Genomic DNA, 13,271 nt, shown 5'->3' with positions numbered 1-13,271 from the left:
TTGAGCAGCAAATCAGCATATTAGAATGATTTCTATGGCGTTTAAATAGTGTCAAATCTCGCGCATATAAAACAAGACGCGCGCACATGATATGAGCACACAGAACAGTATCCGCGTGCAAAAATGTGCTCTCGCGAGAACGGCGCTGAGTAGCTCTCGCTCGACCATCTCTACGCCCTCTCAACTGCTCAACCCCTGCTCGCTCGTCAAGTTGACTTTTGAGACTTTGGAGGCGGGGATCCAAAAACACGTCAATGTAACAGCAAACGAGAGACATGAATGAGATCTCATTAACATCTCGACCGATCCTCAGCAATGAGATGAAAGAGAAATAGAGCACAATAATCGCTCTCGTCTCCTGCAGAGGTTCAGATGAGATCTCAAGAGTGTCTCAAACTCTGATCAGTTTTGACAAAAAACAAAGTTTGCAATCGAGAGCCAAAGACCTTAGGAACTCAAATATTTCTCATATTCATGACTAAGAATTTTATTCACTATAATGTGCATAATGACTGTTGCATCAAAACCAAACTATATCTACAATTTCCTTTAAAAAATATCAATATTTTTTATTTTGACTTAAAGTTACTATATCTACAAGTTAAGATATAATTACCTAAAATGCAAAATTGCACAAGGCATTAAAACTTATTTCCAGAAAATAATTATTTTATGTATTTATTTATTTTTTTGAAGTGGAAATGTTGTTAAGCATAGACCTAACAAAATTTAGTGCATTGTATCCCTAAAACAAGAACAAAATCTATCAAATAAAACATTGTTTCCTTTATAAATATTTTTAAATTAATTATTTATATATTATATGTATATGTTACATTTACATGTTAATTATTTACCTAATAAATAATTTATAATATTTTATTTACATTTTTTTTTTTTCGTTTTTAATGATCTTTCTTTGGTACTTTTTTCACAAAATTAATAAGGCTTATACTTAAAACAAGTATTTTGAAAACAAATCTTAGTTTCACCGAGACTAAAACATCTCTCATATTCTCTCTAGCTCAATAAAACACACAGTGTGTCCAAAAACACCAAAAAGACTTCAATAATCTCTCGAGTTTCAGATGAGATCTCAACGATGTCTCAAACTCTGCTCAGATTTGCCAAACGATCAAAAGTCAGAGATCTCGAGAGGATCTCAAATATTTCTCATCAGATGATCTGAGCCGCTCTTCTCACTCATTTACAACTCTCTACTGGTTTTACTGTAAATCCAACAGCACACACAGTGATTCATTTATTAGGGTTCAATGTGATCTTAACCTCAGTCTCTTCAACTGCGCCAAAGATGTTTTATTACCGACATCAATATCTCCCTCTCGACCTCCTTGTTTTTCAGAACGAGTGCAACACAAAAATCATTATTGGTTTCTCATTTAATCTGCACTCAGCTAATAATATTCCCCTAAAAGTTTAACCTTAACTCTATTGATTTAACAGCGAGTTCTCATTAGTCTCTGCTACAAAGCGCACTCATATCTGGGTCAATGTGCATTTAAAACCAAACGCATCTGTGAGATGAAAGCTCATTTAAATCAGGTTATGATGTCTAATATTTGACTCGGGCCACTGTGACCTTGAGTTGATCCGCGGAAACACTGCTAATTCAATCAGTGCCTGTCTCCGTTCTTCCTCGCGCTCTTCAATATTTCAGCAGCCACCTTTATATCTCCAGCACCCATCTTCTCTCTCTGATCGCTAAAGAAGCGTTTCTTTCCGCTATGATGATAGCGAGACCGTCAGAGAGCGATGCTGTGCCGTATGCATGCACTCATCAGAGCTTCAACACAATCATCCTTCACAAATCCTTCATTAACACTATATAAACATGTTGATATTGACCTCTGACCACAAAAGCAGTCTTAAGTCGCTGGGGTATATTTGCAGCAATAGCCAACAATACATTGTATGGGTCAAAATTATACATTTTTCTTTTATGCCAAAAATCATTAGGATATTAAGTAAAGATCATGTTCCATGAAGATATTTTGTAAATTTCCTACTGTAAATATATCAAAACTTATTTTTTGATTAGTAATATGCATTGCTAAGAACTTCATTTGGACAACTTTAAAGATGATTTTCTCAATATTTAGATTTTTTTTTGCACCCTCAGATTCCAGATTTTCAAATAGCTGTATCTCAGCCAAATATTGTCCTATCCTAACAAACCATACAGCAATGGAAAGATTATTTATTCAGCTTTTAGATGATGTATATATCTCAATTTTGAAAAATGGACCCTTATGACTGCTTTTATGCTCCAGGGTGTGTATATATATTCTATAATGCACATTATGTCTTAAATATTAGGCAGTGTTGATTTACACTAAGTGCAAATAGCTGAACTTGTTGGCAGGGGACATTTTCAGTACACATACTGTATGTTTAATGATTTCTAGCTCAAGCTTGATTTTACGTCAAGATACATTTACTTGAGAAGCAAAATGAGAGAAGATATTGTGTCTTGTATTTTTAATTTTTTTTATTAAGTAAGTTTAAGCTTAAAAAAATTCAAATATATATATATATATATATTTATGCCAATGAGGTCAGAAAAATAAATTTGTTTTTCCTCTGAATTCACCCATATGTTGTGTTTTGGTCATTTTGACCTGGAGAGGATTTTCTTTTTCCTAAAAATGCTAGTTAATGTATTGCATTGGACAAAAACATAAAAAATAAAAATAAATAAATAAATAAACTATTTATTTTATTTTATTTTATTTTATTTTATTTTATTTTATTTTATTTTATTTTATTTATTTATTTTTTTATTTTTTTTTTTTATTTTATTGTTTTGGGGATTTTTTCCCCACCTTGTTACACTTGTGGTGTTCCCGATCAAAAATGGCCGGCCTAAAAAAATTTAATTTCTTATGCTATATTATTAACAAATATTGGATTTAATCTTTTTGTCCACTTGATTTTGTTTCAATCAGCACAGGGTTTGTGTTTCTGTTTAGAACTGATTGATCATAGGCCTCGTTGATCTGAGCTCATGCACTTCAGTTTTTGAGTGAATATTGCTAAAATTATCCACAAATAAATTAAAAAGTAAACAATCAAAAGATCGAATCTAATATTTGGTGATTATATAGCATAATGATTTTGAAAAGGCCAGTTAAAATTAGGTAAAGGATTTTCAGCACAGTGCAAGGGTTAAATCTATTTTATTTATTTTTTTACCTCATTAGCAGGTTTTTTTTCCATGTTTTAAGCTTAAACTCACTTAGTTTCGATACGTTTTTCAGAAAACAATACTTAATATCTCATGTCATTTCGCTTGTATTTTGATTTAAGAATGTTTAGTCCGGTCCATTCATCCCTAAAAAGGGAAAATCCCTAAAAAGTGAAGTGCAGTGCATTATAGTATACACTATTGCAATTTTAGATCATCTGGGCATTCCATGTGTATCCCAATTCCATTTTGTGCCTAAATTCATATTGCATACTTCTTTCTTTCATACGCAGTAGTATGTCACTCTGAGCACTGCCAGTGAAACCGTATTTTCTCAGTAAATCCACTTGAGCTCGACGTATTCCTGGTTTAATCTGCTATTAAGGGACTGAATATCTACTTCACCATCTATAATCTGTATTCTATTCACAATCACTGAACAATAAACCGTTCATATGAGGATAATCCAATCAAATGGTGTTACAGTCACATTCATCAGCATCTGCACACTTCTGCTCTAAACTGCATTATTTATATATTATGTAGTGAAGTATGCATCTCATGGCCATTCTATCATATGAATACAGTAAAAGCTCATTTAAAACAGACAAAAAGAAGAATTAGGTATAATAAATATGGTAACACTTTACAATAAGGTTCCATTAGTTAATGTTACTTACTGTATTAACTAACATGAACAAACAATGAACAATACATGTATTACAGTGTTTATTAATCTTTGTTAATGTTAGTTAATGAAAATACAGTCGTTCATTGTTAGTTCACAGTGCATTAACTCATGTTAACAAGCACAAAGTTTGATTCTTTTTGATTTCATTCTTAGTTCATGTTAACTAAAGTAGTTAACTAATGTTAACTAATGAACCTTATTGTAAAGTGTTACCATAAATATATATATATATATATAAATACATTTAATTTTTTTGTAATCTGATTACATGTAATCAGTTACTACCCAGCAATTTAAAATGACAATTTTATTTAAATTTTATTGTACTTATTTTATTTTATTTATATTTTTTATTTTATTTTACTTATTTTATTTATTTAATTTTAAAACAACTGTTTTCTATTTTAACATATTTTAAAATGTAATTTATTCCTGTGATGCAAAGCTGAATATTCAGCAGACAATGCATGTTTAATTCAATAATGAAAAGCATCATAATAAAAAATGAACTAATTCATTATTTTATGAATATGCCTAAATTAGGAATAATTAAGAATTTTAATCTCTTCTGCTCAGTAAGGCTGCATTTATTAGCTCAAAAATACAGCAAAAACAGTAATATTGTGAAATATTATTATCATTTAAAATAGCTGTTCTCTATGTGAATATATTGTAAAATTTAATTAATTCCTGAGATTAAAGCTGAATTTTCAGCATCATTACTCCAGTCGCGTTTCAGAAAGGCGGGGCATAGAGGAGAAACAATAATGTACAGTATGTGGAAAATAATGTGTTTTTTGAACCTTAAACCGCATAAACACATTTCATTACACCAAATACATAAAATAATGTTACTTTTCGCAACATCATATGACCCCTTTAAGATGCCGTCTAAGTAGACAGCAGAATCCCACTTGACCCTTTCCATCCTCCTCCATTCATCCTGCTAACTGATATCTCTCCAGCATTACATGAAAGCTTTATCGTCTTCTTCCCTTCTCTTTTCAGTCTTTTGTTTTCTTTATTACGCTCTCTTTTATGGCTCGACTTCAATGACTGGAGAAAGACAGACGATATTGATATTTGGAGGGTGCCAGGAAAAGGCCAAGGAGCGGGTGATGAGGGTGTTTTTACGACAGAGACGGGTCTTACTGCACTGATGGCCCTGGAGGACGACATCCTTGATGGCCAGAAAGCCGCGCTGCCCAGAGGTCACCGCTTCAAAGACGATCTGCAGAGGAAAGAGAAAGCTCATAAGCACAGTGATAAATGGACGTGCTCTCAAAATGTCACACACAGGAGTCCCGCAGGGTTCGAGGAGGTGAGGCTTTACACAATGCCACGCGAAGATGAGGAAAGCACCATTCACAATGGTCATTAGCGCTCATTAAAACACCATTTGGCTTTAGTTATTGGACCAAACTTGTTAAATCAGCGGCGTAAGGGGAGCGGGCTCCAAGGGTGCTCACGGTGAATCGGCTGTCTGTCAGATGGCGGCGTTTATAGACACGGTAAATCACGGCTCTATCAGCGAGGTGCTACAGCAGCATGTGCTAAATCTGCTCGCTTCAGACTTCGTTTATACAGCCAAACAATTCAGCTCGACAGCCGGACTCTGGGGTTCAGGGCTAAAGAGTGCCGAGTGAAGGATTCTGGGATGCCTGCTCTCTGCTAAGGTTGCTATTATGATGCATATTCGGTGTGTGATGTGACAGGTGTCCCTTGAGCCGGTTCTGCGATGCAGGGGAACAGCATGGTCACACTGACCTGCGCCAGCTGTTGACCGCGAATATGACGTGATAAAGCAGATCAAATTATATATACAGTGAAATATATTTGAGATGTTTTTGGTTTTGCCATAATTGTTTTAAAGGACAAATTCACTCAAAATTGAACAGTCATCGGTTTGTTTTTAATGGCATGCCAGCTTCTTTGGCTATTTTCATGATGAAAACCATACTTCAGTTATTAAAATTTAAAAATAGAATCTAATTAAGTTATTTAAGACTCGTTTTTCCTACAAATTCTAAAACCAAACTTGGATTAACTTGATTAAACCTTTTTCTGTCATCATTTAGTCTCCCTCATGACGTTTTAAACCTGTATGACTTACTTACTTTCTTCTGTGGAACAAAATGTTTTTGCCGTTCTTTTCCATTCAGTGCCAGTGAATGTATATCTTGATGTCATATTTAAATATACAGAACAAAAACGATTTGAGGATTAAGATTCTCATGGATTCAAATGTGTGTGTGTTCCCCACATGAACCATTATATGACCTTAGATGACATGATCTTTCTGTTATCGTTTACTCTCCCTAAAGTCATTCCAAACCTGTATGACTTAATCTCTTCCGTGAAACACACAAAAAAAGATACTTTGAAGAACGTTTTCTGCCCATACAATGAAATGCAATGGGTTCCAATGTTGTTTGGACATTAAAATTGCTGAAGTGTTCCAATGAAGAAAGTCATACAGGTCTGGGCGAGTAAATAATGACAGAATGATCATTCTGACTAATCTATCCATTTCAAGTCATATTTGGACTCGGTCTAAATCACTTTCTCGGCATGAAGAAGAGTGATTTCTTCTGAAACGAGTTTAGACTGATATGAGAGTGAGTATATGAAGTTCTTCCATTTTAAGGGACTTAACTGTAATTGAATGTGGATAAAAGTCTGTTTTAATTGACCAGCAGTTGCTGCCATCCATCCCCAAACAAGCATAAACAGAGATGCTGATGTTTGACTGTCCAATTGGAGCGGTCAGAGGGACAGGATTCCCCTGGAGGACACGAGCACAGATGAGAAACAGGAATGAATGGCTTCTTCAGGAACTGGGTGCGGTTCTTCAGACAGACCATAATATTACACAGCACTGCCAGCTCTCTCTCTCTCTCTCTCTCTCTCACTCTCTCTCTCTTTAACACACACACACACACACACACACACACTGCAGCTGCTGCATCACTTTAACCCCGTCACTGCCATCAGCAGACTCTTACCGCACTCACGGACCTGGACGAGACAGAGATGAGACACAGTTTGATTAGATGAGATGAGTCAAGAGATGAGACTAGATGAGAAGAGGTGAGATGAGATGAGAAGAAAGACCAAATGGTACAAGATGAGATGAGAGAAGATGAGACAATAGGAGACGAGATGAGACTAGACGAGATGAGGTGAGATGAGAGGAGAGATCAGATGAGAGAAGATGAATCAAGAGATGAGATTTGATAAGAAGAAGTGAGATGAGAGGAAAGACCAAATGAGACAAGTTGAGGTGAGAGAAGATGAGATGACAGGAGACGAGATGAGATGAGACTAGACGAGACACGATAAAAAAAAAGAGAGATGAAACAAGGTTTGAAGAGATAAGATGAATGAAATGGGGAGACAAGATGAGAAGACATTAGATGAGATGAGAGATCAGATGGGAGAAGATGAATCAAGAGATGAGACTCGATGAGAATAAGTGAGATGAGAAGAAAGACCAAATGAGACCAGATTAATCAAGAGGTGAGACAAGATGAGATGCGAGAAGATGAGACAAGATGAAAAAAAGAGGAGAAATGAAACAAGATTTGAAGAGATAAGATGAATGAAATGGGAAGACAAGATGAGAAGACATGAGATGAGAGATCAGATGAGACAAGGTTTGATGAGATGAATCAAGAGGTGAGATGAGACCAGATGAGAAGAGGTGAGATGAGAGGAGTGATCAGAAGAGACAAGTTTTTATCAGATAAGATGATTCCAGAAATGAGATTAGATGAGAATAGGTGAGATGATGAGACTAGATGAAAGTAGAGGAAAGGAGAGAATGGGATGAGAAGAGGTTAGTTGAGAGATAAGATAAGATAAGATAAGATGAGACTAAACTAGATGAGAAGAGATGGGATGAGACAACATGAGATGAGATAAGAAATAAAACAAGACAATATGAGAGGAGATGAAAGAAGTGGAGAGGAGATGACATAAGAGAAGAGACAATTTGAAAGAGATGCAACAAGAGGAGAGAATTAGATGAGAAGAGATGAGAAAACATAAGACAAGACAAGAAGATGAGAAAGAAGAAGACATGATGACAGGAGATGAAAGGAGAGACGAGATAACATGAGCTGAGCTGAGATAATATGAAATGAGAGGGGAGATTAGATGAGACAAAGTTTGATGAGTTAAGATGAAACATAAGAAAAGAGATGAGATGAAACTAGGAAAGTAAAGGAGATAAGAAGAGAAGAGGTGAGTTGAGAGGTGAGACAAGAAACTAAACCAGCTGAGAAGAGATGGAATGAGACAACATGAGACAATAAGATAAGAAAGAAAACAAGACAAGATTAAGAGGTGTGACTAGATGATAGCTGAGATGAGGCAAGAACAGAGAATCAGAGAAGAGAAGAGAAGAGAAGAGAAGAGAAGAGAAGAGAAGAGAAGAGAAGAGAAGAGAAGAGAAGAGAAGAGAAGAGAAGAGAAGAGAAGAGAAGAGAAGAGAAGAGAAGAGAAGAGAAGAGAAGAGAAGAGAAGAGAAGAGAAGAGAAGAGAAGAGAAGAGAAGAGAAGAGATGAGACAAGACTGAGACGAGTGATGATAGAACACAAATGAAATGAGACTAAAGGAGAGATAAGCTAATATAAGAAAACTATAAAAAAGATGAGAAGGTAAGAGAAAATAAAAGAGGAGAGATGAGCTGAGCTGAGATGATATGAGAGAAGAGACAAAGTTTGATACAATAAGATCAAGAGATGAGACTAGATGAGAATGAGACATGGTTTGATGAGATTAAATGAATCAAGAAATGTGACTAGATGAGAGCTGAGATGAGAGATGAGATGAGATGAGACTAAGTTTGATGAGACGAATAAAGAGATTCAAGAGAAAACTATATGAAAGCTGACATGAGACAAGAGTAGAGGATGAGATGAGATGAGATGAGATGAATCAAGAGATTCAAGAGAAGACTAGATGAGAGCTGAGATTATATATATATAATTAAATGGGGGAAAATGACTTCTTGGTTTTTATTTGTTCTTAGCTAGCCGGTCTTTTTCTTTGTTTGTTTGTTTAAAATATATATAAAAAAATCCTATAACAAGCTAAATGCATTAAGAAAATATTTTACAATGCAAAATACATTAACGCTTGTTTTCAGAGAATATATTTTTTAAGTGTATTTTGATATTTTTTCACGTTTAAGGATAAACGAGTTACAAACATAGGAAAACAAGGCAAAATTCAGTAAGATACAATCTATGAAAACAAGTTTTAATATCTTGCACAGTTTTGCTTGTCAATGACACATCTTGTTTCAAGGGTCTTAAGATATTTTAACTGAAAAACAAGACAGAAATATGACATTTTTGACATTTAGTACTATTCACAGGGCTAACAATGACTCAGTGAAGCAATAATATTAATCACAGATTCTACCAAAGTGTTAGCATAGTCACACCATCACAATTACTCACTTTAAGTCATAGTATTGACTTAAAAGATCAAACTGACTATACTAAAGTAACAATGTTATTCAAACCGACTGCAATGAGTTCACTTCAGAGAAGAGAAGAGAAGAGAAGAGAAGAGAAGAGAAGAGAAGAGATGAGACAAGACTGAGACGAGTGATGATAGAACACAAATGAAATGAGACTAAAGGAGAGATAAGCTAATATAAGAAAACTATAAAAAAGATGAGAAGGTAAGAGAAAATAAAAGAGGAGAGATGAGCTGAGCTGAGATGATATGAGAGAAGAGACAAAGTTTGATACAATAAGATCAAGAGATGAGACTAGATGAGAATGAGACATGGTTTGATGAGATTAAATGAATCAAGAAATGTGACTAGATGAGAGCTGAGATGAGAGATGAGATGAGATGAGACTAAGTTTGATGAGACGAATAAAGAGATTCAAGAGAAAACTATATGAAAGCTGACATGAGACAAGAGTAGAGGATGAGATGAGATGAGATGAGATGAATCAAGAGATTCAAGAGAAGACTAGATGAGAGCTGAGATGAGACAAGAGTAGAGAATGAGATGAGATGAGATGAGATGAGATCAGACGAGACAAGACAAGACGAGATGAGATGAGAAGAGACGAGACAAATCAAGAGATTCGAGAGAAGACTACATGAAAGCTGAGATGAGACAAGAGCAGAGAATGAGATGAGACGAGACAAAGTTTGATGAGATGAGATGAATAAAGAGATTCAAGAGAAAACTAGATGAAAGCTGAGATGAGACAAGAGTAGAGAATGAGATGAGATGAGATGAGATGAGGCGAGATGGGACAAAATTAATCAAGATATCCAATAGAAGACTAGATGAGAGCTGAGATGAGACAAGAGTAGAGAATGAGATGAAACGAGACAAGATGAGTCGAGATGAGATGAGAAGAGACGAGACAAATCAAGAGATTCGAGAGAAGACTACAAGAAAGCTGAGATGAGACAAGAGTAGAGAATGAGATGAGACAAGACAAAGTTTAATGAGATGAGATGAATTAAGAGATTCAAGAGAAAACTAGATGAAAGCTGAGATGAGACAAGAGTAGAGAATGAGATGAGACGAGATGAGGCGAGATGGGACAAAATGAATCAAGATATTCAATAGAAGACTAGATGAGAGCTGAGATGAGACAAGAGTAGAGAATGAGATGAAACGAGACAAGATGAGTCGAGATGAGATGAGAAGTGACGAGACAAATCAAGAGATTCGAGAGTAGACTACATGAAAGCTGAGATGAGACAAGAGTAGAGAATGAGATGAGACAAGACAAGATGAGTCGAGACGAGATGAGATGAGATGAGAAGAGACAAATCAAGAGATTCAAGAGAAGACTCGATGAAAGCTGAGATGAGACAAGACAAGACGAGTCGAGACGAGACGAGGTGAGGCAACACGAGATGAGATGAGACGAATCAAGATATTCAAGAGAAGACTCGATGAAAGCTGAGATGAGACAAGAGCAGCGAATGAGATGAGACGAGACAAAACGAGATTAGATGAGAAGAGACGAGACAAATCAAGAGATTAGAGAGAAGACTACATGAAACCTGAGATGAGACATGACAAGATGAGTTGAGACGAGATGAGGTGAGGCAACACGAGATGAGATGAGACGAATCAAGAAATTCAAGAGAAGACTAGATGAGAGCTGAGATGAGACAAGAGTACAGAATGAGATGAGACGAGGCGAGGTGAGATAAGATGAATCAAGATATTCAAGAGAAGACTAGATGAGACAAGTGTAGAGAATGAGACAAGACGAGACAAGACGAATCAAGAGATTGTGAGGAGATGAGATGAGATGAATCAAGAGATGAGACTAGATGAGAAGAAAGAGCAAATGAGACAAGATGAATCAAGAGTAGGGCTGCACGGCTTTACTGATAAGATGCGCGTTAAATATCGCATGCGATTTATCGTGCAGCCCTAATCAAGAGGTGAGACAAGATGAATCAAGATGTGAGACAAGATGAGATGAGAGAAGATGAGACGACAGGAGACAAGATGAGACTAGACGAGGTGAGAGGAGACAAGACTATATGAGAGCTAAGATGAGACAAGAGTAGAGAATGACACAAGACGAGACAAGATGAATCAAGAGATTCAAGAGAAGACTAGATGAGAGCTGAAATGAGACAAGAGTAGAGAATGAGATGAGACGAGACAAGATGAGACTAGATGAGAGCTGAGATGAGATGAGACAAGAGAAGAAAATGAGAAAAGATGAGAAGAGAGATGAGCTTTGTCACACAGGTGAAAGCAGTGCTCAGACGAGTCTCATTATCATCTCAGTCTTGTCTCATGAAGAGAATGTGAAGGCTCAGGGTGGCGTTTGAGCTCTCATCGCTCTGTCAATGTATACAATATGTACTGTATAAAGCACTATAGAAACAAAACTGACTGACTCTTTAAAGATTAAAACAACAGGATCTTCTGTCTGACTCCAGCTTGACACACAGCAGCCCCCGCAAACACTCAGATGAAGCTTTGTTTTTTTCAGAACGAGCATGTCGAGAAGTAAACAAACTTCTCATTGCGCTAATATCATTACACATGAATTATAATTAGCATTTCAGGACTGAAGACATTAGGTTGCACTTAAATCTGAGCTAACCAGTAAAGCCACTGTTCCCGGAGTCAAAGGACAAATATGCTCTCGAGGACGTCTGAACGGGTCAGATGCAGAACGCATAAAAACTAAACGCCTGTCACAATCAATTAAAAGTTATGATCGCTGACCTGAACGCATCAATTAGCATGGCGGATTCAACTGTGTCCTTCTTGTGAGAAAAACATCAAATCGAGACTGTAATTACAAAATAATGTCCAAAGCACCAGGTGGTTTCATTTTGACGATCACTTACGATACTGTGCAATTAAAGCAACCTATAATTATCCTGACGTCGCTAATTAGATACACATTCGCTCTATTCTTATCACACAGAGCGATGCATGTGGAATCCTTTCAAGAGCCTTAATAACACACGCTAGTTAGAGATCAAACATCATCCAGTTGAGCTAATCGGGCAGCATTTGAGATCATTCCTAAATGCAGACGGGATGGAAATATCTCTAAGAATAGAAAGGAAATACAGGCGCCAACACATGGGCGTCTCCCGCGGCCCGATATACTCATCAATGTCAGATATGTGCATGTTCAACCGCTCCCAAAGCCGGAATGCTGTGTGGGTTAGTCTTCCTGACAAATGCGCTGGATGTTTTCATGAACACCAGTGAAGGAACATATTTCAGGCTGCTGAGGTTAAAACCACAGACGGACAGTCTCCGTTTACCGCCGTACTCACTACATGCTCGCTGTTGTTAATCTGAGGGTTACATGTGTGTTTGTGTTTGTGAATGAGGAACTTCAGGTCAGATCAGGGTTGCATGGACTTCTTCTGCTTCAGCAGCTTTTTTTCTCATGTTAAAATGATTTTGTTTTGAATTTCAGCAGATGGTCATTTGTAACTACCTTTTTAAAAATGCAAACACATAAAACTTACATTATAATAAAAATGCATGAAGCAAAGATTCACAAACAAGTAATAATAATTGCATGGAAATATGATATGATATAATAAAATATGATAAATAAATAAATAAAAAGTACACCCCGCAAGTTCAATTTCAGCTAAAGCAAAATATATATATATATGGATATATATTTACAGTAGTTTCAAAATGTATTTCAGGGGCAAAAAATATATTTCCAATCTTACAGCAGGCTACATTTAGGCTAAATGCAAATTGAAGTATATGAAAGGCAAAATATATATTTTTAAATATATTTCAAGATATGCAAAAATGGACAAAAAATATTGGAAGAAAATATATTTACACAAATACATCTTGAAAAATTTTAGCAAACA

General features: G+C 36.0%; 1 protein-coding gene across 1 annotated transcript in view; it reads right to left on the bottom strand.

Annotated features, from left to right (window-relative positions):
- The window catches only part of LOC107681920 (receptor-type tyrosine-protein phosphatase mu), a 250,840-nt gene that overhangs the window by 153,338 nt on the left and 84,231 nt on the right, over positions 1–13,271 (bottom strand). Inside the window, exon 4 of the mRNA XM_016478293.1 lies at positions 5,049–5,127. Coding sequence (XP_016333779.1) covers positions 5,049–5,127 — 79 coding nt within the window. The remainder of the gene's footprint in view (positions 1–5,048; positions 5,128–13,271) is intronic.

Source organism: Sinocyclocheilus anshuiensis, unplaced genomic scaffold (assembly GCF_001515605.1).
Source record: "Sinocyclocheilus anshuiensis isolate Anshui unplaced genomic scaffold, SAMN03320099.WGS_v1.1 scaffold2198, whole genome shotgun sequence".
NCBI lineage: Eukaryota > Metazoa > Chordata > Actinopteri > Cypriniformes > Cyprinidae > Sinocyclocheilus > Sinocyclocheilus anshuiensis.
The sequence above is the reverse complement of the archived record's forward strand: the minus strand, read 5'-3'. Positions and strand labels throughout refer to the sequence as shown.